The sequence below is a fragment of the Panulirus ornatus genome, chromosome 1, assembly GCF_036320965.1.
Source record: "Panulirus ornatus isolate Po-2019 chromosome 1, ASM3632096v1, whole genome shotgun sequence".
NCBI lineage: Eukaryota > Metazoa > Arthropoda > Malacostraca > Decapoda > Palinuridae > Panulirus > Panulirus ornatus.
Window position 1 is genome coordinate 50,728,753 of NC_092224.1, and position 27,503 is coordinate 50,756,255.

At 41.8% G+C, this 27,503-nt stretch overlaps 1 protein-coding gene across 1 annotated transcript in view; it reads left to right on the top strand.

Moving 5' to 3' along the window:
* The first annotated feature begins 595 nt into the window (after window positions 1–595).
* Window positions 596–27,503, top strand: part of LOC139748899 (uncharacterized) — a 191,019-nt gene continuing 164,111 nt past the window's right edge. Inside the window, exons 1-2 of the mRNA XM_071662266.1 lie at window positions 596–730; window positions 3,225–3,455. Of these exons, the coding sequence (XP_071518367.1) occupies window positions 624–730; window positions 3,225–3,455 (338 nt within the window). The 5' untranslated portion in view covers window positions 596–623. The remainder of the gene's footprint in view (window positions 731–3,224; window positions 3,456–27,503) is intronic.

Genomic DNA, 27,503 nt, shown 5'->3' on the forward strand with positions numbered 1-27,503 from the left:
TACTTTCCTTTAAGTTGTAGTTTGAGGGCGGGGGAGAATGTATTATGTGCCTTGGACATCGTCATGGATCCTCCTTATGTATATATGAATATGATAATTATATTTTTTTAAAGGTGTGATATCAATCTCCAAATAGCTAAACACCTTAAACACTTTTAATTTCTATTTCACACATCCCATACATATCATTTAGATATCTTTTATGCATTAAGTGTATTTTTTTACATATGTGCATTATGTATTTTTATCCTTTACACAGACAGAACATTATTTACGTAGATGAATATAAAAATAACATTTCTTTCATAAGATATATGAAACTTCATGAATCATGATTTCTACCATGATGATGCAGTTACATTTTTTCTGGCTATTTATGATGACCATGGTGTATGATGATATTTCCAGATGTGTTGTTAAGTTGTTAGTGACATCTTTGGATAAGATGTGGTGTAATACATCAGTTAGGAATCTGAATGAGGGGATGAAAGTTTAGATCCACAAATGTGACTCTTTACAATGAAAGGTTAAACTTAAAGAGTAAATGAAGAATATGTGTTAAGGAATTGAATAGATGGTCAAGGATGTAAGGCTTTGTTTTTATATGTCATTTTATTTCAGACATGAATCAGTCAGCATCAGCAGTTCTGTCAACCAAACCTGAAGCTAATCTGGTCAAAGCTAAGGCTAATGAAGCAAACAAGAGAGCTACTGATACCAACAATGTCAGGTAATCTAAGTGTCCATTTATCCGTATTAATTTTTTGTGTTGTAGTTTGCTTGATTTTTTATGCAAAATATTAATACTTAATACTTAATTGAATACATAATTATGAGACTGAAATAAAGGAATAAGAATTAGTTCTCTTATAATACTTAGAGAGGTAAATGATGTGTAAATGATATGATAATGAAAAATAGGACAAGCATTGCTTTTCGAGCACTGCAAGGTAGATAGCAAGTTATTGGTTACATAATAATGCTTCTTTCTGTTTTCTCTCTCCCAGTCAAATGTTTACTTTGTTTACTTCTGGGAGGCTAATAAATAAATGACATTATAATCTATGAAAAAAATTATTCCTGTAGTAATACTGCAAGATAAGAAGTGATACATAGTTCATTACTTAGTGGTAAGACAATGAGAAAAAGAAAAAGAATTATCTCCATCATAATACTTGGAGCAAGAAATGTTTGAGGACAATAAGTAGTGTGAGGTGGTTTGATCAAGTTAGTAATGAAAGAGTGGGAGAGGTGTGTGGTAGTAAAGAGAGTGTGGTTGAGAGAGCAGAATAGGGTGTGTTGAAATGGTTTGGATATATGGAGACAATGAGTTAGGAAACGTTGACAAAGAGGATGCATGTGTTAGAGGTGGAGGGAACAAGGAGAAGCAGGAGACCAAATTGGAGTTGGAATGTTCGAGTGATAAAGATTTTGAGTGATTGGGGACTGAACATGGTTGAGGATGAAAGGTGTGCACAGAATGGAGTGATTTGGAATTATGTATACTGGGGTCGACGTGCTGTTAGTGGACTGAACCAGGGCATGTGAATTGTCAAGGGTAAACCATGGAAAGATCTGTGGGGCCTGGATGTAGATAGGGAGCTGTTGTTTTGGTTCATTATTCACTGACACAGGGGATGGCAATGCTGTTTTCTGTAGGGTGGGGTCTTGCCGGGAATGGATGAAGGCAAGCAAGTATGAATATGTACATGTGTGTATATGTATTATCCCTGGGGATAGGGGAGAAAGAATACTTCCCACGTATTCCCTGCATGTCGTAGAAGGCGACTAAAAGGGGAGGGAGCGGGGGGCTGGAAATCCTCCCCTCTCATTATTTTTTTTTTTTCCAAAAGAAGGAACAGAGAAGGGGGCCAGGTGAGGGTATTCCCTCAAAGGCCCAGTTCTCTGTTCTAAACGCTACCTCGCTAACGCGGGAAATGGCGAATAGTTTAAAAGAAAAAAAAAGATTAGTGCTTGAATTAACAGTACCTATAGCCAATAAAGCAGATCTTATTATGTACTTTAGATTGTGCATTTTGAGTAGCCCATGTAAAAATCCCTGGTCTAGAGCCAGATACAAATATAAAAGTAACTTTGAAAAACTATGATCATTAATAACACAATCTTTCAGTTTCCTCAGTAATCTGATGATTATTTCTTAATCTCACAAATAGTTACATGATTGTCTTTGATTACAGTAAACTTATTTTTTCAAGTCTTTATAAGGTTCTTATTCGTACTCAGATCATACCATGAATTCAATTCATCTTTTGTATTATTATATTAGAATTTGTACTGGTTAAAGGTATAGAAGGTAGAGAAAGTGGGGTCTTAACTAGGGGTTTTACATGCCAAAAGGTAAGGGGGGGCCCTCACTGCAAAGTGTTTGATTAGTGATAGTGTAAAAGTTTCTCAAATTGTAAAGGAAAATGAGATGAAATAGGCTTTCTTCAGGGAAGGGCATATTTCAGTCATTTGGCTTGCAAATATTTCAAATTGTTGTCTAGCACTAAAGAAGAGAGATTCAGTATCAGTTTATCCAGCTCCAATTCTTTGTAACTTATCCAGGCCACGATGATTTTTTTGGTGTATCATTAATTTTCTCAGGAATTCTTTCTTTAGTGTTCAAAAAAGCATTTGAAATGGTTGAAAATAAAGTCAAGAAACCCTGAACTGTCAAATATGCTCATCTCACTGACAAATACCTCTCTTTCTACTCACTCATCAATGCATTTTGAGCCTTAGCACCCTTACATACTCTGTGGCTTATTTCAGCTTCCATGGTTCCATCCACTGCCATCTCCATTCCCAAATATATAAAACACTCCTCTTCCAGGTTCTCCCCATATTGTCTCACACCACCCAATCTATCTCTCTCCCTTGTTAAAACTTTATTTACATTGACTCAACTTTCTCCTTTCACACACACTATCCAAAACTCAGATGCCACCTTCTGCAATTTCTCATCAGCAAACAGCAACTGAATCATCTCCCATGCTCTTCCACCTCAACCTGCTGCTTTTTACTTTTACATATTTTCTAATAGCTGCTTTGATTAATTGGAGACAAATTGATAATCTATCATACAGAATTAATGACCATGCACATGTATAAACTCTACTCTTGTACTCTCTTTTTACATCTAATTTTTTTCTTGGTTTTGATAGAGAAGTTGGGGCATACTGACTTTTTTTTTATCTCAATATTTCTTTTATTTCTTACAGCAAAGAAAAACACCGAACAAAACAATCAGCTGGGAGAATTGTTCAGTCAAGGTATAGAACTGGAATTGTATCAAAGGATAGTAGCAGTAGTAACAACAGTAGCAACAGTAAGTCCAGTAACAATAGCAGTAATGGATCAAACAGCAGCATCAGAAATAACCTGAACAATACAGTAAACCTGGGCTCATCCTCAGCATGCAAGAAACAGGTTCAAAAGGCAAAGCTTCCAAGGTAACTATGTATACTAAAGCTTAGTGTTGTTTTGTGTAATGATATCTTGACTTCCTTGTACTTTAACTTTCTAAAAGGTGAAACAGAAGTAGTCACGCGGGGAGTGCTCATCCTCCTCGAAGGCTCAGATTGGGGTGTCTAAATGTGTGTGGATGTAACCAAGATGAGAAAAAAGGAGAGATAGGTAGTATGTTTGAGGAAAGGAACCTGGATGTTTTGGCTCTGATTGAAAAGAAGCTCAAGGGTAAAGGGAAAGAGTGGTTTGGGAATGTTGTGGGAGTAAAGTCGGGTTGGTGAGACGACAAGAGCAAGGGAAGGAGTAGCACTACTCCTGAAACAGGAGTGGTGGGAGTATGTGTTAGAGTGTAAGAAAGTAAACTCTAGATTGATATGGGTAAAACTGAAAGTTGATGGAGAGAGATGGGTGATTATTGGTGCATATGCACCTGGGCATGAGAAGAAAGATCACGAGAGGCAAGTGATTTGGGAGCAGCTGAGTGAGTGTGTTAGTTTTGATGCACGAGACCGGATTATAGTGATGAGTGATTTGAATTCAAAGGTGAGTAATGTGACAGTTGAGGGAATGATTGGTGTACATGGGGTGTTCAGTAAATGGAAATGAAGTTTGTAGATTTGTGTGCTGAAAAAGGACTGGTGATTGGGAATACCTGGTTTAAAAAGAGATATACTTATGTAAGTAGGAGAGATGGCCAGAGAGCATTATTGGATTACATGTTAATTGATAGGCATGCGAAAGAGAGACTTTTGGATGTTAATGTGTTGAGAGGTGCAACTGGAGGGATGTTGGATCATAATCATGTGAAGGTGAAGATTTGTAGAGGTTTTCAGAAAAGAAAAGAGAATGTTGGGGTGAAGAGAGTGGTGGGAGTAAGTGGGCATGGGAAGGAGACTTGTGTGAGGAAGTACCAGGAGAGACTGAGTGCAGAATGGAAAAAGGCGAGAGCAAAGGACGTAAGGGGAGTGGGGGAGGAATGGAATGTATTTAAGGAAGCAGTGATGGCTTTTGCAAAAGATGCTTGTGGCATGAGAAGCATGGGAGGTGGGCAGATTAGAAAAGGTAGTGAGTGGTGGGATGAAGAAGTAAGATTATAAGTGAAAGAGAATAGAGAGGCATTTGGACGAGTTTTGCAGGGCAATAATGCAAATGACTGGGAGATGTATAAAAGAAAGAGGCAGAAGGTCAAGATAAAGGTGCAAGAGGTGAAAAAGAGGGCAAATGAGAGTTGGGGTGGGAGAGTATCATTAAATTTTAGGGAGAATAAAAAGATGTTTTGGAAGGAGGTAAATAAAGTGCATAAGGCAAGAGAAGAAATGGGAACATTGGTGAAGGGGGCTAATGGGGAGGTAATAACAAGTAGTGGAGATGTAAGAAGGAGATGGAGTGAGTATTTTGAAGGTTTGTTGAATGTGTTTGATGATAGAGTGGCAGATATAGGGTGTTTTGGTCGAGGTGGTCGAAGTGAGACGGTTAGGGAGATGGTTTGGTAAACAGAGAAGAGGTAGTAAAAGCTTTGTGTAAGATAAAAGCCAGCAAGGCAGCGGGTTTGGATGGTATTGCAGTGGAATTTAAAAAAAAAAGGGGGTGACTGTGTTGTTGACTGGTTGGCAAGGATATTTAATGTATGTATGACTTATGGTGAGATGCCTGAGGATTAGCGGAATGTGTGCATAGTGCCATTGTACAAAGGCAAAGGGGATAAAGGTGAGTGCTCAAATTACAGAGGTTTAAGTTTGTTGAGTATTCTTGGGAAATTGTATGGGAGGGTATTGATTGAGAGAGTGAAGGCATATACGGAGCATCAGATTGGGGAAGAGCAGTGTGGTTTCAGAAGTGGTCGAGGATGTGTGGATCAGATGTTTGCTTTGAAGAATGTATGTGAGAAATACTTATGAAAAGCTGATGGATTTGTATGTAGCATTTATGGATCTGGAGAAGGCATATGATTGAGTTGATAGAAATGCTCTGTGGAAGGTATTAAGTATATATGGTGTGGGAGGAAAGTTGCTAGAAGCCGTGAAAAGTTTTTATCGAGGATGTAAGGCATGTGTGAGAGTAGGAAGAGAGGAAAGTGATTGGTTCTCAGTGAATGTTGGTTTGTGGCAGGGGTGTGTGATGTCTCCATGGTTGTTTAATTTGTTTATGGATGGAGTTGTTAGGGAGGTGAATGCAAGAGTTTTGGAGAGAGGGGCAAGTATGCAGTCTGTTGTGGATGAGAGGGCTTGGGAAGTGTGTCAGTTGTTGTTCGCTGATGATACAGCGCTGGTGGCTGATTCGGGTGAGAAACTGCAGAAGCTGGTGACTGAGTTTGGTAAAGAGTGTAAAGCTGAGAGTAAATGTGAATAAGAGCAAGGTTATTAGCTACAGTAGGGTTGAGGGACAAGTCAATTGGGAGGTTAGTTTGAATGGAGAAAAACTGGAGGAAGTGAAGTGTTTTAGATATCTGTGAGTGGATTTGGCAGCGGATGGAACCATGGAAGTGGAAGTGAGTCACAGGGAGGGGTAGGGGGCGAAAGTTCTGGGAGCGTTGAAAAATGTGTGGAAGGCGAGAACATTATCTTGGAAAGCAAAAATGGGTATGTTTGAAGGAATGGTGGTTCCAACAATGTTATATGGTTTCGAGGCATGGGCTATAGATAGAGTTGTGTGAAGGAGGGTGATGTGTTGGAAATGAGATGTTTTAAGACAGTATGTGGTTTGAGGTGGTTTGATTAAGTAATGAAAGGGTAAGAGAGATGTGTGGCAATAATAAGAGTGTGGTTGAGAGAGCTGAAGAGAGGGTGTTTTGAAATGGTTTGGTCACATAGAGAGAATGAGTGAGGAAAGATTGACAAAGAGGATATATGTGTCAGAGGTTGAGGGAATGAGGAGAAGTGGGAGACCAAATTGGAGGTGGAAAGATGGAGTGAAAAAGATTTTGAGTGATCGGAGCCTAAACATGCAGGAGGGTGAAAGGCATGCAAGGAATAGAGTGAATTGGAACGACGTGGTATATCAGGGTCAACGTGCTGTTAGTGGATTGAATCAGGGCATGTGAAGCATCTGGGGTAAACCATGGAAAGTTTTGTGATGCCTGGATGTGGAAAGGGAGCTGTGATTTCAGTGCATTGTACATGACAGCTAGAGACTGAGTGTGAATGAATGTGGCCTTTGTTGTCTTTTCCCAGCGCTGCATCGTGCGCATGGGGAGGGAGGTGTTTGTCATTTCATGTGTGGCGGAGTGGTGACGGGAATGAATAAAGGCAGGAAATATGAATTATGTACGTGTGTATCCATGTATATGTCTGTGTATGTGTATGTATATGTATATGTTGAAATGTATAGATACATATATGTGCGTATGTGGACGTGTATGTGTATACGTGTGTGTGGGTGGGTTGGGCCATTCTTTCATGTGTTTCCTTGCGCTACCTCACTAACGCAGGAGACTGTGACAGGGTATAATCAAAAAGAAATCTTGACTTCCAGTATAATACATATTTCTTGTTTCCAAGCATGGGTTATCCAGCTGTAACTTAGAATTATAACAATGATGAGGCTCCTTTAACATTAGTAAGGTAATTCACTTTGGTTGCTCAAGGATGCTCCCTTTTTAGAAATAAATGTTTCTTTTTTTCCTATTAATTCTCTTTATCCATGGCCTGATCACACTACAACATCACTGTTTATCTCCAGCATATTCTCATCTTCCTTTCCTGTCTTTCAGGTGTTGCAGTTGTTTCTTTTCATTTTGTTGTTTTTCTCCATGACCTTCCTGTCTCTACTGGTCCATTCTCCATGGACCATGCTTCAGTTACCTTTTCTTTTTTCACACTTTATGTCATCTGTGTAGCATGGCAGACAGCTATAGTCACCTTGTCAGTTGTTATTTTCCATATTTCTGCCCATCCTTCTGTGTGTCCGATATTGGGAGTCGCACCATGTTTTAGTGAAGATTTAGTTGACCTTACTTATAAGGGACGTATCACATACTTCAAACTTCTGACACATACATCTTCTTTGTCAACCTTTCTTCAAGCATTCTCTCCATACTTCCAAACCATATCAGCACACCCTCTTCAGCTTTCTTAACCACATTCTTTTTATTAACATGACTCTCTCTTACCCTTTCATTACTTACTCGAACCACCTCACACCACATATTGCCCTCAAACTTTTAATTTCCAACACACCCACCCTCCAGTCTTATCTATAGCCTTTGCCTTGCATCCATGTAACCCATATATCCATTTTTGCACCCCCAGATAACAATCTCTCGCCATACATTCTTCAGTGCTCCCAGAACCTTCATTCCCTCATTCACCCAATGACTTGCTTCTGCTTCCTTGATTCCATTCACTATTATGTCCACTTCCAGGTATCTGAAACACTTCTATCCTACACTTTTTCTCCATTCAGACTTACACCCAAACTAACCTGCTAAAGATAATAACCTTGCTTTTATTCATATTTACCCCCAACTTCTTCTCTCACACATCCTTCTAAACTCAGTTACCAACTTTGTCAGTTTCACACTCAAATCATCCACCAGTGCTGTATCATTACATTTAAGGTCCTCTCACTCACTTTCACCACCTTTGTTGCACCCATATCATTTCCTTTTTGCCTCCACTAGGTAATGATCAAACATTCCTCCAGCTGCCCCTCTCAGATCATTCATTTCCAAGAGTCTCTCATTTGTATGTCTATCAGTTGGTATCGTTGCTGACTAAAATCTCAAAGGTCCACTGGCATGCTCACTGCTCTCATGTTCAAATAATGGATGTATCGGAATTTCGGCAAATCTCGAGCCTGTGATTCATAGTGAGTGAAAGGAGGTGATTATCAGTGATAACAGAGTTGTTCTGGTGAGGAAGGTGAAAGCTGTGGACTTAGCTGTGCTACCTCATGCATTCCTGCTGCATCTCATGTTCTGTAAAGCTCCTGTGCAAGATACATCCCAGATTGTCTTCAGTATTAGGTAAGTAGGTCAAACTTTTGTTGATGGATTTTTGTTGCCTATATGCCATTGGGACCTGGTGGGTTCAATTTAACTGACAAATAGTTTTTCATCTTTCAGTGATTAATTCCAATATTTTGCCAACTTCACCCAGTTTTTATATATTCTGGATAGGTTAAGTTAGATGTGTTCGATTAGGTCAGATTATATATTTGATTTACCAAAGCCATGCAGATATGTTACAAACACCTCCAGTAGTTCTTTTTCACATGCTATGGCCCATAGTCAAGTCTTATTTACATATTCTGCTATACTAAGGTGAATGAATATCATCAAAAATCATAAAGTGTTGCATTGAAATTCAGGAGTATACATCTCTCTAATTGCAAAATGGCTATATATTCATATGTTAGATTAATAAAAGAATAAGCAACTTGAAACCAAACTTTACCTAACCCTAAGTATATTAATGAATTTTTCTGTAATGATTACCATCATGATTAGTATTTTTTTTTTTTTTCGCTGTCTCCTGCGTTTGCGAGGTAGCGCAAGGATACAGACGAAAGAAATGGCCCAACCCACCCCCATACACATGTATATACATACGTCCACACACGCAAATATACATACCTACACAGCTTTCCATGGTTTACCCCAGACGCTTCACATGCCCTGATTCAATCCACTGACAGCACGTCAACCCCGGTATACCACATCGATCCAATTCACTCTATTCCTTGCCCTCCTTTCACCCTCCTGCATGTTCAGGCCCCGATCACACAAAATCTTTTTCACTCCATCTTTCCACCTCCAATTTGGTCTCCCACTTCTCCTCGTTCCCTCCACCTCCGACACATATATCCTCTTGGTCAATCTTTCCTCACTCATGTGCCCAAACCATTTCAAAACACCCTCTTCTGCTCTCTCAACCATGCTCTTTTCATTTCCACACATCTCTCTTACCCTTACATTACTTACTCGATCAAACCACCTCACACCACACATTGTCCTCAAACATCTCATTTCCAGCACATCCATCCTCCTGTGCACAACTCTATCCATAGCCCACGCCTCGCAACCATACAACATTGTTGGAACCACTATTCCTTCAAACATACCCATTTTTGCTATCCGAGTTAATGTTCTTGACTTCCACACATTCTTCAAGGCTCCCAGGATTTTCGCCCCCTCCCCCACCCTATGATCCACTTCCGCTGCCAGATCCACTCCCAGATATCTAAAACACTTTACTTCCTCCAGTTTTTCTCCATTCAAACTTACCTCCCAATTGACTTGACCCTCAACCATACTGTACCTAATAACCTTGCTCTTATTCACATTTACTCTTAACTTTCTTCTTTCACACACTTTACCAAACTCAGTCACCAGCTTCTGCAGTTTCTCACATGAATCAGCCACCAGCGCTGTATCATCAGCGAACAACAACTGACTCACTTCCCAAGCTCTCTCATCCCCAACAGACTTCATACTTGCCCCTCTTTCCAAAACTCTTGCATTTACCTCCCTAACAACCCCAATCCATAAACAAATTAAACAACCATGGAGACATCACACACCCCTGCCGCAAACCTACATTCACTGAGAACCAATCACTTTCCTCTCTTCCTACACGTACACATGCCTTACATCCTCGATAAAAACTTTTCACTGCTTCTAACAACTTGCCTCCCACACCATATATTCTTAATACCTTCCACAGAGCATCTCTATCAACTCTATCATATGCTTTCTCCAGATCCATAAATGCTACATACAAATCCATTTGCTTTTCTAAGTATTTCTCACATACATTCTTCAAAGCAAACACCTGATCCACACATCCTCTACCAATTCTGAAACCACACTGCTCTTCCCCAATCTGATGCTCTGTACATGCCTTCACCCTCTCAATCAATACCCTCCCATATAATTTACCAGGAATACTCAACAAACATACCTCTGTAATTTGAGCACTCACTCTTATCCCCTTTGCCTTTGTACAATGGCACTATGCATGCATTCCACCAATCCTCAGGCACCTCACCATGAGTCATACATACATTAAATAACCTTACCAACCAGTCAATAATACAGTCACCCCCTTTTTTAATAAATTCCACTGCAATACCATCCAAACCTGCTGCCTTGCCGGCTTTCATCTTCCACAAAGCTTTTACTACCTCTTCTCTGTTTACCAAATCATTTTCCCTAACCCTCTCACTTTGCACACCACCTCGACCAAAACACCCTATATCTGCCACTCTATCATCAAACACATTCAACAAACCTTCAAAATACTCACTCCATCTCCTTCTCACATCACCACTACTTGTTATCACCTCCCCATTTGCGCCCTTCACTGAAGTTCCCATTTGCTCCCTTGTCTTACACACTTTATTTACCTCCTTTCAGAACTCTTTTTATTCTCCCTCAAATTTAATGATACTCTCTCACCCCAACTCTCATATGTATACGTATACGTATGTAAGTAGGAGAGATGGCCAGAGAGCATTATTGGATTACGTGTTAATTGACAGGCGCGCGAAAGAGAGACTTTTGGATGTTAATGTGCTGAGAGGTGCAACTGGAGGGATGTCTGATCATTATCTTGTGGAGGCTAAGGTGGAGATTTGTATGGGTTTTCAGAAAAGAAGAGTGAATGTTGGGGTGAAGAGGGTGGTGAGAGTAAGTGGGCTTGGGAAGGAGACTTGTGTGAGGAAGTACCAGGAGAGACTGAGTACAGAATGGAAAATGGTGAGAACAATGGAAGTAAGGGGAGTGGGGGAGGAATGGGATGTATTTAGGGAATCAGTGATGGATTGCGCAAAAGATGCTTGTGGCATGAGAAGAGTGGGAGGTGGGTTGATTAGAAAGGGTAGTGAGTGGTGGGATGAAGAAGTAAGATTATTAGTGAAAGAGAAGAGAGAGGCATTTGGACGATTTTTGCAGGGAAAAAATGCAGTTGAGTGGGAGATGTATAAAAGAAAGAGACAGGAGGTCAAGAAAAAGGTGCAAGAGGTGAAAAAGAGGGCAAATGAGAAATTAGTATTTATTTTATTTATTTTACTTAGTCGCTGGCCCAACCCACCCACACACACATGTATATACTTAAATGCCCACACGTGCACATATACATACCTATACATTTCATACATTTTACCTGGTCATGATAAGAAACTTCACGAGAGGCAAGTGTTTTGGGAGCAGCTGAGTGAGTGTGTTAGCAGCTTTCATGCTTGAGACCGGGTTATAGTGATGAGTGATTTGAATGCAAAGGTGAGTAATGTGGCAGTTGAGGAAATAAATGATGTACATGGGGTGTTTGAGGACACTATGTGGTGTGAGGTGGTTTGATCGAGTAAGTAATATAAGGGTAAGAGAGATGTGTGGAAATAAAAAGAGTGTGGTTGAGAGAGCAGAAGAGGGTGTTTTGAAATGGTTTGGGCACATGGGGAGAATGAGTGAGGAAAGATTGACCAAGAAGATATATGTGTCAGAGGTGGAGGGAACGAGGAGAAGTGGGAGACCAAATTGGAGGTGGAAAGATGGAGTGAAAAGGATTTTGAGTGATCGGGGCCTGAATATGGAGGAGGGTGAAAGGCGGGCAAGGTATAGAGTGAATTGGATCGATGTGGTATACTGGGGTCGACGTGCTGTCAATAGATTGAATCAGGGCATGTGAAGCGTCTGGGGTAAACCATGGAAAGTTCTGTGGGTCCTGGATGTGGAAAGGGAGCTGTGGTTTTGGGTATTATTACATGACAGCTAGAGACTGAGTGTGAACGAATGGGGCTTTTGTTATCTTTTCCTAGCACTACCTCGCACACTTGAGGGGGGAGGGGGATGTTATTCCATGTGTGGCGAGGTGGCAATGGGAATAAATAAAGGCAGACAGTATGAATTATGTACATGTGTATATATGTATATGTCTGTGTGTGTGTGTATATATGTGTACACTGAGATGTATAGGTATGTATATTTGCATGTGTGGGCATGTATGTATATACATGTGTATGGGGGTGGGTTGGGCCATTTCTTTCGTCTCTTTCCTTGTGCTACCTCGCAAACGCGGGAGACAGCGACAAAGCAAAATAAAAAAAAATAAAATATAGTATGTGTGTGTATATATATTATTATTATATTATTTTGCATTGTCGCAAAGTGGACCAGGCAGTATGATACAGTGGTTATATTGATGAAAACTACTATTGACGTTTGTGTAAATAAATTATACATTTCCCTTTTCCATAGCCAGAGGTTGAACCATTATGTGACATTCATTTTTCATTTAATTTCCAGCTAGAAGTTTCAGTTTTCTAAATTATTTCTTGCATTTTTCATATATATATATATATATATTTTTTTTTTTTTTATACTTTGTCGTTGTACATGTACATACACACGTCCACACACGCAAATATACATACCTACACAGCTTTCCATGGTTTACCCCAGACGCTTCACATGCCTTGATTCAATCCACTGACAGCACGTCAACCCCTGTATACCACATCGCTCCAATTCACTCTATTCCTTGCCCTCCTTTCACCCTCCTGCATGTTCAGGCCCCGATCACACAAAATCTTTTTCACTCCATCTTTCCACCTCCAATTTGGTCTCCCTCTTCTCCTCGTTCCCTCCACCTCCGACACATATATCCTCTTGGTCAATCTTTCCTCACTCATTCTCTCCATGTGCCCAAACCATTTCAAAACACCCTCTTCTGCTCTCTCAACCACGCTCTTTTTATTTCCACACATCTCTCTTACCCTTATGTTACTTACTCGATCAAACCACCTCACACCACACATTGTCCTCAAACATCTCATTTCCAGCACTTCCATCCTCCTGCGCACAACTCTATCCATAGCCCACGCCTCGCAACCATACAACATAGTTGGAACCACTATTCCTTCAACATACCCATTTTTGCTTTCCGAGATAATGTTCTCGACTTCCACACATTCTTCAAGGCTCCCAAAATTTTCACCCCCTCCCCCACCCTATGATCCACTTCCGCTTCCATGGTTCCATCCGCTGACAGATCCACTCCCAGATATCTAAAACACTTCACTTCCTCCAGTTTTTCTCCATTCAAACTCACCTCCCAATTGACTTGACCCTCAACCCTACTGTACCTAATAACCTTGCTCTTATTCACATTTACTCTTAACTTTCTTCTTCCACACACTTTACCAAACTCAGTCACCAGCTTCTGCAGTTTCTCACATGAATCAGCCACCAGCGCTGTATCATCAGCGAACAACAACTGACTCACTTCCCAAGCTCTCTCATCCCCAACAGACTTCATACTTGCCCCTCTTTCCAGGACTCTTGCATTTACCTCCCTAACAACCCCATCCATAAACAAATTAAACAACCATGGAGACATCACACACCCCTGCCGCAAACCTACATTCACTGAGAACCAATCACTTTCCTCTCTTCCTACACGTACACATGCCTTACATCCTCGATAAAAACTTTTCACTGCTTCTAACAACTTGCCTCCCACACCATATATTCTTAATACCTTCCACAGAGCATCTCTATCAACTCTATCATATGCCTTCTCCAGATCCATAAATGCTACATACAAATCCATTTGCTTTTCTAAGTATTTCTCACATACATTCTTCAAAGCAAACACCTGATCCACACATCCTCTACCACTTCTGAAACCGCACTGCTCTTCCCCAATCTGATGCTCTGTACATGCCTTCACCCTCTCAATCAATTTTTTTTTTTTTTTTTTTTTTTTTTTTTTTTTTATACTTTGTCGCTGTCTCCCGCGTTTGCGAGGTAGCGCAAGGAAACAGACGAAAGAAATGGCCCAACCCCCCCCATACACATGTACATACACACGTCCACACACACAAATATACATACCTACACAGCTTTCCATGGTTTACCCCGGACGCTTCACATGCCTTGATTCAATCCACTGACAGCACGTCAACCCCTGTATACCACATCGCTCCAATTCACTCTATTCCTTGCCCTCCTTTCACCCTCCTGCATGTTCAGGCCCCGATCACACAAAATCTTTTTCACTCCATCTTTCCACCTCCAATTTGGTCTCCCTCTTCTCCTCGTTCCCTCCACCTCCGACACATATATCCTCTTGGTCAATCTTTCCTCACTTATTCTCTCCATGTGCCCAAACCATTTTAAAACACCCTCTTCTGCTCTCTCAACCACGCTCTTTTTATTTCCACACATCTCTCTTACCCTTACGTTACTTACTCGATCAAACCACCTCACACCACACATTGTCCTCAAACATCTCATTTCCAGCACATCCATCCTCCTGCGCACAACTCTATCCATAGCCCACGCCTCGCAACCATACAACATTGTTGAAACTACTATTCCTTCAAACATACCCATTTTTGCTTTCCGGGATAATGTTCTCGACTTCCACACATTTTTCAAGGCTCCCAAAATTTTCGCCCCCTCCCCCACCCTATGATCCACTTCCGCTTCCATGGTTCCATCCGCTGACAGATCCACTCCCAGATATCTAAAACACTTCACTTCCTCCAGTTTTTCACCATTCAAACTCACCTCCCAATTGACTTGACCCTCAACCCTACTGTACCTAATAACCTTGCTCTTATTCACATTTACTCTTAACTTTCTTCTTCCACACACTTTACCAAACTCCGTCACCAGCTTCTGCAGTTTCTCACATGAATCCGCCACCAGCGCTGTATCATCAGCGAACAACAACTGACTCACTTCCCAAGCTCTCTCATCCCCAACAGACTTCATACTTGCCCCTCTTTCCAAGACTCTTGCATTTACCTCCCTAACAACCCCATCCATAAACAAATTAAACAACCATGGAGACATCACACACCCCTGCCGCAAACCTACATTCACTGAGAACCAATCACTTTCCTCTCTTCCTACACGTACACATGCCTTACATCCTCCCATATAATTTACCAGGAATACTCAACAAACTTATACCTCTGTAATTTGAGCACTCACTCTTATCCCCTTTGCCTTTGTACAATGGCACTATGCACGCATTCCGCCAATCCTCAGGCACCTCACCATGAGTCATACATACATTAAATAACCTTACCAACCAGTTAACAATAGAGTCACCCCCTTTTTTAATAAATTCCACTGCAATACCATCCAAACCTGCTGCCTTGCCGGCTTTCATCTTCCGCAAAGCTTTTACTACCTCTTCTCTGTTTACCAAATCATTTTCCCTAACCCTCTCACTTTGCACACCACCTCGACCAAAACACCCTATATCTGCCACTCTGTCATCAGACACATTCAACAAACCTTCAAAATACTCACTCCATCTCCTTCTCACATCACCACTACTTGTTATCACCTCCCTATTTACGCCCTTCACTGAAGTTCCCATTTGCTCCCTTGTCTTACGCACCCTATTTACCTCCTTCCAGAACATCTTTTTATTCTCCCTAAAATTTACTGATAGTCTCTCACCCCAACTCTCATTTGCCCTTTTTTTCACCTCTTGCACCTTTCTCTTGACCTCCTGTCTCTTTCTTTTATACTTCTCCCACTCAATTGCATTTTTTCCCTGCAAAAATCGTCCAAATGCCTCTCTCTTCTCTTTCACTAATACTCTTACTTCTTCATCCCACCACTCACTACCCTTTCTAAACAGCCCACCTCCCACTCTTCTCATGCCACAAGCATCTTTTGCGCAATCCATCACTGATTCCCTAAATACATCCCATTCCTCCCCCGCTCCCCTTACTTCCATTGTTCTCACCTATATATATATATATATATATATATATATATATATATATATATATATATATATATATGTGTGTGTGTGTGTGTGTGTGTGTGTGTGTACACTGAGATGTATAGGTATGTATATTTGCGTGTGTGGGCATGTATGTATATACATGTGTATGGGGGTGGGTTGGGCCATTTCTTTCGCATTCCTCGCGTGTCGTTGAAGGCGACTAGAGGGGACGGGAGCGGGGGCCAGAAATCCTCCCCTCCTATTTTTTTAACTTTCTGAAATGGGAAACAGAAGAAGGAGTCACGCGGGGAGTGCTCATCCTCCTCGAAGGCTCAGACTGGGGTGTCTAAATGTGTGTGGATGTAACCAAGATGTGAAAAAAGGAGAGATAGGTAGTATGTTTAAGGAAAGGAACCTGGATGTTTTGGCTCTGAGTGAAACGAAGCTCAAGGGTAAAGGGGAAGAGTGGTTTGGGAATGTCTTGGGAGTAAAGTCAGGGGTTAGTGAGAGGACAAGAGCAAGGGAAGGAGTAGCTGTACTCCTGAAACAGGAGTTGTGGGAGTATGTGATAGAATGTAAGAAAGTAAATTCTCGATTAATATGGGTAAAACTGAAAGTTGATGGAGAGAGATGGGTGATTATTGGTGCATATGCACCTGGGCATGAGAAGAAAGATCATGAGAGGCAAATGTTTTGGGAGCAGCTGAATGAGTGTGTTAGTGGTTTTGATGCACGAGACCGGGTTATAGTGATGGGTGATTTGAATGCAAAGGTGAGTAATGTGGCAGTTGAGGGAATAATTGGTATACATGGGGTGTTCAGTGTTGTAAATGGAAATGGTGAAGAGCTTGTAGATTTATGTGCTGAAAAAGGACTGGTGATTGGGAATACCTGGTTTAAAAAGTGAGATATACATAAGTATACGTATGTAAGTAGGAGAGATGACCAGAGAGCCTTATTGGATTACATGTTAATTGACAGGCGCGTGAAAGAGAGACTTTTGGATGTTAATGTGCTGAGAGGTGCAACTGGAGGGATGTCTGATCATTATCTTGTGGAGGCTAAGGTGAAGATTTGTATGGGTTTTCAGAAAAGAAGAGTGAATGTTGGGGTGAAGAGGGTGGTGAGAGTAAGTGAGCTTGGGAAGGAGACTTGCGTGAGTAAGTACCAGGAGAGACTGAGTACAGAATGGAAAAAGGGTGAGAACAATGGAAGTATTTAGGGAATCAGTGATGGATTGCACAAAAGATGCTTGTGGCATGAGAAGAGTGGGAGGTGGGTTGATTAGAAAGGGTGGGATGAAGAAGTAAGATTATTAGTGAAAGAGAAGAGAGAGGCATTTGGACGATTTTTGCAGGGAAAAAATGCAATTGAGTGGGAGATGTATAAAAGAAAGAGACAGGAGGTCAAGAGAAAGGTGCAAGAGAGGGCAAATGAGAGTTGGGGTGAGAGAGTATCATTAAATTTTTAGGGAGAATAAAAAGATGTTCTGGAAGGAGGTAAATAAAGTGCGTAAGACAAGGGAGCAAATGGGAACTTCAGTGAAGGGCGCTAATGGGGAGGTGATAACAAGTAGTGGTGATGTGAGAAGGAGATGGGGTAAGTATTTTCAAGGTTTGTTGAATGTGTTTGATGATAGAGTTGCAGATATAGGGTGTTTTGGTCGAGGTGGTGTGCAAAGTGAGAGGGTTAGGGAAAATGATTTGGTAAACAGAGAATAGGTAGTAAAAGCTTTGCGGATGATGAAAGCCGGCAAGGCAGCAGGTTTGGATGGTATTGCAGTGGAATCTATTAAAAAAGGGGGTGACTGTGTTGTTGACTGGTTGGTAAGGTTATTTAATGTATGTATGACTCATGGTGAGGTGCCTGAGGATTGGCGGAATGCGTGCATAGTGCCATTGTACAAAGGCAAAGGGGATAAGAGTGAATGCTCAAATTACAGAGGTATAAGTTTGTTGAGTATTCCTGGTAAATTATATGGGAGGGTATTGATTGAGAGGGTGAAGGCATGTACAGAGCATCAGATTGGGGAAGAGCAGTGTGGTTTCAGAATTGGTAGAGGATGTGTGGATCAGGTGTTTCCTTTGAAGAGTGTATGTGAGAAATACTTAGAAAAGCAAATGGATTTGTATGTAGCATTTATGGATCTGGAGAAGGCACATGATAGAGTTGATAGAGATGCTTTGTGGAAGGTATTAAGAATATATGGTGTGGGAGGCAAGTTGTTAGAAGCAGTGAAAAGTTTTTATTGAGGATGTAAGGCATGTGTACGTGTAGGAAGAGAGGAAAGTGATTGGTTCTCAGTGAATGTAGGTTTGCATCAGGGGTGTGTGATGTCTCCATGGTTGTTTAATTTGTTTATGGATGGGGTTGTTAGGGAGGTGAATGCAAGAGTTTTGAAAAGAGGGGCAAGTATGAAGTCTGTTGTGGATGAGAGAGCTTGGGAAGTGAGTCAGTTGTTGTTCGCTGATGATACAGCGCTGGTGGCTGATTCATGTGAGAAACTGCAGAAGCTGGTGACTGAGTTTGGTAAAGTGTGTGAAAGAAGAAAGTTAAGAGTAAATGTGAATAAGAGCAAGGTTATTAGGTACAGTAGGGTTGAGGGTCAAGTCAATTGGGAGGTAAGTTTGAATGGAGAAAAACTGGAGGAAGTAAAGTGTTTTAGATATCTGGGAGTGGATCTGGCAGCGGATGGAACCATGGAAGCGGAAGTGGATCATAGGGTGGGGGAGGGGGCGAAAATCCTGTGAGCCTTGAAGAATTTGTGGAAGTCGAGAACATTATCTCGGAAAGCAAAAATGGGTATGTTTGAAGGAATAGTGGTTCCAACAATGTTGTATGGTTGCGAGGCGTGGGCTATGGATAGAGTTGTGCACAGGAGGATGGATGTGCTGGAAATGAGATGTTTGAGGACAATGTGTGGTGTGAGGTGGTTTGATCGAGTAAGTAACGTAAGGGTAAGAGAGATGTGTGGAAATAAAAAGAGCATGGTTGAGAGAGCAGAAGAGGGTGTTTTGAAATGGTTTGGGCATATGGAGAGAATGAGTGAGGAAAGATTGACCAAGAGGATATATGTGTTGGAGGTGGAGGGAACGAGGAGAAGTGGGAGACCAAATTGGAGGTGGAAAGATGGAGTGAAAAAGATTTCGTGCTATCAGGGCCTGAACATGCAGGAGGGTGAAAGGAGGGCAAGGAATAGAGTGAATTGGATCGATGTGGTATACCGGGGTTGACGTGCTGTCAGTGGATTGAATCAGGGCATGTGAAGCGTCTGGGGTAAACCATGGAAAGCTGCGTAAGTATGTATATTTGCGTGTGTGGATGTATGTATATACATGTGTATGGGGGTGGGTTGGGCCATTTCTTTCGTCTGTTTCCTTGCGCTACCTCGCAACCGCGAGAGACAGTGACAAAGGAAAAAAAAATATTTTTTTTTCAAACTATTCGCCATTTCCCGCGATAGCGAGGTAGCGTTAAGAACAGAGGACTGGGCCTTTGAGGGAATTTCTGGAAGCATTGAAGAATGTGTGGAAGGCCAGAATGCTATCTGAGAGAGCAAAAATGGGTATGTTTGAAGGAATAGTGGCTCCAACAATGTCATATGGTTGCAAGACATGGGATTTAGATAGAGTTGTGTGGATGAGGGTGGATGTATTGGAAATGAGATGTTTGAGGGCAATAAGTGGTGTGAGGTGGTTTGATCAAGTAAGTAATGAAAGGGTAAGAGAGATGTGTGGTAATAAAAAGAGTGTGGTTGAGAGAGTAGAAGAGGTTGTATTGAAATGGTTTGGTCACATGGACAGAATGAGTGAGGAAAGATTGACATAGAGGATGACATAGAGGTGTCAATGGTGGAGGGAACGAGAAGTGGGAGACCAAATTGGAGGTGGAAGGATGGAGTGAAAAAGATTCTGAGCGACCAGGGCCTGAACATACAGAAGGGTGAAAGGCATGCAAGAAATAGAGTGAATTGAAACGATGTGGTCTACTGGGGTGGATGTGCTGTCAGGGGATTGAACCAGGGCATTTGAAGCACCTGGGGTAAACCATGGAAAGTTTTGTTGGGCCTAGATGTGGAAAGGGAGCTGTGGTTTTGGTGCATTACACATGACAGCTAGAGACTGAGTGTGAACAAATATGGCCTTGTCTTTTCCTAGCACTACCTCACATGCACGTGGGGGGGAGGGGAGTGCCATTTCATGTGTGGCAGGGTGGCGATGAAAATGGATGAATGCAGCAAGTATGAATATGTACATGTGTATATATGTATATGTCTGTGCATGTGTGTGTATGTATACATTGAAATGTACAGGTATGTATATGTGCATGTATGGATATACAAGTGTATGCGGGTGGGTTGGGCCAGTCTTTCGTCTGTTTCCTTGCTCTACCTCGCCAATGCGGAAGACAGCAACAAAGTATAATAAAGAAATAAACATTTCAACATATACATACATATACATACACAGACATACATATATACACATGTACATATTCATACTTTGTCTTCATCCATTACCGTTGCCACCCCGCCACATGGGAAATGATACCCCTCGCACGAGCGCGAGGTAACGCTCGGAAAAGACAACAAAGGCCACATTCATTCACACTCAGTCTCTAACTGTCATATGTAATGCACTGAAACCACAGCTCCCTTTCCACATACAGGCCCCACAAAACTTTCCATGGTTTACCCCCGACGCTTCACATGCCCTGGTTCAATCCATTGACAGCACATCGACCCCGGTATACCACATCGTTCCAGTTCACTCTATTCCTTGCACGCCTTTCACCCTCCTATATGTTCAGGCCGCGATCTTTCAAAATTTATTTCACTCCATCCTTCTACCTTCAATTTGGTCTCCCACTTCTCCTCGTTCCCTCCACCTCTGACACATATATCCTCTTTGTCAATCTTTCCTCTCTCATTCTCTCCATGTGACCAAACCATTTCAATACACCCTCTTCTGCTTTCTCAACCACATTCTTTTTATTACCACATCTCTCTCTTACCCTTTCATTACTTACTTGATCAAACCACCTCACACCACATATTGTTCTCATACATCTCATTTCCAATACATCCACCCTCCTATGCACAGCCCTATCCATAGCCCATGCCTCACAACCATATAACATTGTTGGAAACACCATTCCTTCAAACATACCCATTTTTGCTCTCCGAGATAACGTTCTCGCCTTCCACACATTCTTCAACGCTACCAGAACCTTTGCCCCCTCCCCCACCCTGTGACTCACTTCCACTTCCAGGGTTCCTTCCGCTGCTAAATCCACTCCCAGATATCTAAAACACTTCACTTCCTCCAGTTTTTCTCCTTTCAAACTTACCTTCCAACTGACTTGTCCTTCCACCCTAGTGAACCTAATAACCTTGCTCTTATTCACATTTACTCTTAGCTTTCTTCTTTCACACACTTTACCAAACTCTTCAGTTTCTCACCCAAATCAGCCACCACACTGCATCATCAGCAAACAACAACTAACTCACTTCCCAAGCTCTCTCATCCACAACAGACTGCATACTTGCCCCTCTCCAAAACTTGCATTCAGCTCCCGAACAACCTCATCCATAAACAAATTAAACAACCATGGGGACATCATGCACCCCTGCCACAAACCGACATTCACTGAGAACTTATCACTTTCCTCTCTTCCTACTCATAAACGTAACTTACATCCTTGATAAAAACTTTTCACTGCTTCTAGCAACTTACCTCCCACACTATATACTTTTGATACCTTCCACAGAGCATCTCTATCCACTCTTATCATATGCCTTCTACAGATCCATAAATGCTACATACAAATCCATCTGTTTTTCTAAGTATTTCTCTCATACATTCTTCAAAGCAAACACCTGATCCACACATCCTCTACTTTTTCTGAAACCACACTGCTCTTTCCTAATCTCATGCTCTGTTTATGCCTTTACCTTCTCAATCAATACCTTCCCATATAATTTCCCAGGAATACTCAACAAACTTATACCTCTTTAATTTGAACACTCAACATTATCCCCTTTGCCTTTGTACAATGGCACTATGCATGCATTCCGCCAATCCTCAGGCACTTCACCATGAACCATGCATACACTGAATATCCTTACCAACCAATCAACAACACAGTCACCTCCTATTTTAATATATTCCACTGCAGTACTGTTTGGATGCCACCTTGCTGGCTTTTATCTTCCACAAAGCTTTCACTACCTCTTCTCTGTTTACCAAACAATTCTCCCTGACCCTTTCACTTCGCACACCACCTTGACCAAAACACCCCATATCTGCCACTCTATCATCAAACACATACAACAGACCTTCAAAATACTCACTCCTCCATCTCCTTCTCACTTCTCCACTACTTGTTATTACCTCCCCATTAGCCCCATTCACCAATGTTCCCATTTGTTCTCCTGTTTTCCTCACTTTTTCTTCTCCCTAAAATTTAACGATACTCTCTTACCCCAACTCTCATTTGCCCTCTTTTTCACCTCTTGCACCTTTCTCTTGACCTCCTGCCTCTTTCTTTTATACATCTCCCAGTCATTCACAATACTTCCTTGAAAAAATCGTCCAAATGCCTCTCTCTTCTCTTTCATTAACAATCTTACTTCTTCATCCCATCACTCACTACCTTTTCTAATCTCCCACCTCCCACCTTTCTCATGCAACAGACATCTTTTGCACAAGCCATCACTGCTTCCCTAAATACATCCCATTCCTTCCCCATTCCCCTTACATCATTTGCTCTCACCTTTTTCCATTCTGCACTCATTCTCTTCCGGTACTTCCTCACACAAGTCTCCTTTCCAAGCTCACTTACTCTCACCACTCTCCTGACCCCAACATTCTCGCTTCTTTCTGAAAACCTCTAAAAATCTTCAGCGGCTTCACAAGATAATGATCAGACATCATTCCAGTTGCCCCTCTCAGCACATTAACATCCAAAAGTCTCTCAGGTGCCTATCAATTAACACATAGTCCAATAACGCTCTCTGGCCATCTCTTCTACTTACATATGTTATTTCGTTTATTTATTATATTTTCTTGCTGTCTCCCACGTTAGCAAGGTAGCGCAAGGAAACAGATGAAAGAATGGCCCAACTTACCCACATACACATATATATACATACACGTCCACACACGCACATATACATACCTATAAGTTTTCAACATTTTTTATTTATTTATTTATTTTGCTTTGTCGCTGTCTCCCGTGTGAACGAGGTAGCACAAGGAAACAGACGAAAAAATGGCCCAACCCACCCACATACACATGTATATACATACACGTCCACACACGCAAATATACATACCTATACATCTCAACATATACATATATATGTATATACACACAGACATATACATATATACACATGTACGTAATTCATACTGCCTGCCTTTATTCATTCCCATTGCCACCTCGCCATGCATGAAATAACAACACCCTCCCAACTCATGTGTCCGAGGTAGCACTAGGAAAAGACAACAAAGGCCACATTTGTTCACATTCAGTCTTTAGCTGTCATGTAATAATGCACAACTCCCTTTCCACATCCAGGCCCCACAGAACTTTCCATAGTTTACCCCAGACGCTTCACATGCCCTGGTTCAATCCATTGATAGCACGTTGACCTTGGTATACCACATCGTTCCAATTCACTCTATTCCTTGCACGCCTTTCACCCTCCTGCATGTTCAGGCCCCGATCACTCAAAATCTTTTTCACTCCATCTTTCCACCTCCAATTTGGTCTCCCACTTCTCCTCGGTCCCTCCACATCTGACACATATATCCTCTTGGTCAAACTTTCCTCACTCATTCTCTCCATGTGACCAAACCATTTCAAAACACCCTCTTTTGCTCTCTCAACCACACTCTTTTTATTACCACACATCTCCCTTTCCCTATTATTACTTACTTGATCAAACCACCTCACACCACATATTGTCCTCAAACATCTCATTTCCAGCACATCCACCCTCCCCCGCACAACTCTATCTATAGCCCATGCCTCGCAACTATATAGTATTGTTGGAACCCCTATTCTTTCAAACATACCCATTTTTGCTTTCTGAGATAATGTTCTCGACTTCCACACATTCTTCAACGCTCCCGGAACTTTCGCCCCCATCCCCCACCCTATGATTCACTTCCACTTCCATTGTTCCATCCGCTGCCAAATCCACTCCCAGATATCTAAAACACTTCACTTCCTCCAGTTTTTCTCCATTCAAACTTACCTCCCAAATGACTTGACCCTCAACCCTACTGTACCTAATAACCTTGCTCTTATTCACATTTTCTCTCAGCTTTCTTCTTTCACACACTTTACCAAACTCAGTCACCAGCATCTGCAGTTTCTCACATGAATCAGCCACCAGCGCTGTATCATCAGCGAATGACAACTGACTCCCTTCCCAAGCTCTCTCATCCACAACAGACTGCACACTTGCTCCTCTTTCCAAAACTCTTGCATTCACCTCCCTAACAACCCCATCCATCAACAAATTAAACAACCATGGAGACATTACACACCCCTGCCGCAAACCTACATTCACTGAGAACCAATCACTTTCCTCTCTTCTTACACATGCACATGCCTTACATCCTTGTTAAAAACTTTTCACTGCTTCTAACAACTTGCCTCCCACACCATATATTCTTAATACCTTCCACAGAGCATCTCTTATTAACTCTATCATATGCCTATTCCAGATCCATAAATGATACATACAAATCCATTTCCTTTTCTAAGTATTTCTCACATACATTCTTCACAGCAAACACCTGATCCACACATCCTCTACCACTTCTGAAACCACACTTCTCTTCCCCAGTCTGATGCTCTGTACATGCCTTCACCCTCTCAATCAACACCCTCCCACATAATTTCCCAGGAATACTCAACAAACTTATACCTCTGTAATTATAGCACTCACTTTTATCCCCTTTGCCTTTGTACAGTGGCACTATGCAAGCATTCCGCCAATCCTCAGTCACCTCACCATGAGTCATACGTATATACATTAAATAACATTACCAACCAGTCAACAATACAGTCACTCCCTTTTTAATAAATTCCACTGCAATACCATCCAAACCCGCTGCCTTGCCGGCTTTCATCTTCCGCAAAGCTTTTGCCACCTCTTTCCTGTTTACCAAATCATTCTCCCTAACCCTCTCACTTTGCACACCACCTTGACCAAAACACCCTATATCTGCCACTCTATCATCAAACACATTCATCAAACCTTCAAAATACTCATTCCATCTCCTTCTCACATCACCACTACTTGTTATCACCTCCCCATTAGCCCCCTTCACTGAAGTTCCCATTTGTTCCCTTGTCTTACATATTTTATTTACCTCCTTCCAAAACATCTTTTTATTCTCCCTAAAATTTAATGATACTCTCTCACCCCAACTCCCATTTGCCCTCTTTTTTGCCTCTTGCACCTTTCTCTTGACCTCCTGCCTCTTTCTTTTATACATCTCCCTCTCATTTGCATTATTTCCCTGCAAAAATCATCCAAATGCCTCTCTCTTCTCTTTCACCAATAATCTTACTTCTTCATCCCACCACTCACTACCCTTTCTAATCTGCCCACCTCCCACTCTTCTCATGCCACAAGCATCTTTTGTGCAAACCATCACTGCTTCACTAAATACATCCCATTCCTCTCCCACTCCCGTTACGTCCTTTGTTCTTACCTTTTTTCATTCTGTACTCAGTCTCTCTTGGTACTTCCTCACACAAGTCTCCTTCCCAAGCTCATTTACTCTCACCACTCTTTTCACCCAAACATTCTCTCTTCTTTTCTGAAAACCTCTACAAATCTTCACCTTTGCCTCCATAAGATAATGATCAGACATCCCTCCAGTTGCACCTCTCTGCACATTAACATCCAAAAGTCTCTCTTTCACGTGCTTAGCAATTAACACATAATCCAATAATGCTATCTGGCCATCTCTCCTGCTTATACTTATGTATATCTCTCTTTTTAAACCAGGTATTCCCAATGTCCAATCCTTTTTTAGCAGATAAATCTACTAGCTCTTCACCATTTCCATTTACAACACTGAACACCCCATGTACACCAATTATTCCCTCAACTGCCACATTACTCACCTTTGCATTCAAATCACCCATCACTGTAACCCAGTCCCGTGCATCAAAACTATTAACACTCACTCAGCTGCTCCCAAAACACTTGCCTCTCATGATCTTTCTTCTCATGCCCAGGTGCATATACACCAATAATCACCCATCTCTCTACATCCACGTTCAGTTTTACCCATATCAATCTAGAGTTTACTTTCTTACGCTCTATCACATACTCCCACCACTCCTGTTGCAGGAGTAGTGCTACTCCTTCCCTTGCTCTCATCCTCTCACAAACCCCTGACTTTACTCCCAAGACATTCCCAAACCACTCTTCCCCTTTACCCTTGAGCTTCGTTTCACTCAGAGCCAAAACATGCAGGTTCCTTTCCTCAAACATACTACCTATCTCTCATTTTTTCTCCTCTTGGTTACATCCACACACATTTAGACACCCCAATCTGAGCCTTCGAGGAGGCTGAGCACTCCCCGTGTGACTCCTTCCGTTTCCCATTTTAGAAAATTAAAATACAAGGAGAGGAGGGTTTCCAGTCCCCTGCTCCCATCCCCTTTAGTTGCCTTCTACTACATGAGGAATGCGTGGGAAGTATTCTTTTTCCCTTATCCCCAGGGATAGTTTTCAACGTATACATATATATACATTATTTTTTTTTATTTTTTTATTATACTTTGTCGCTGTCTCCCGCGTCTGCGAGGTAGCGCAAGGAAACTGACGAAAGAAACGGCCCAACCCCCCCCCACACACACGTCCACACACGCAAATATACATACCTACACAGCTTTCCGTGGTTTACCCCAGACGCTTCACATGCCTTGATTCAATCCACTGACAGCACGTCAACCCCGGTATACCACATCGCTCCAATTCACTCTATTCCTTGCCCTCCTTTCACCCTCCTGCATGTTCAGGCCCCGATCACACAAAATCTTTTTCACTCCATCTTTCCACCTCCAATTTGGTCTCCCTCTTCTCCTCGTTCCCTCCACCTCCGACACATATATCCTCTTGGTCAATCTTTCCTCACTCATTCTCTCCATGTGCCCAAACCACTTCAAAACACCCTCTTCTGCTCTCTCAACCACGCTCTTTTTATTTCCACACATCTCTCTTACCCTTACGTTACTCATTCGATCAAACCACCTCACACCACACATTGTCCTCAAACATCTCATTTCCAGCACATCCATCCTCCTGCG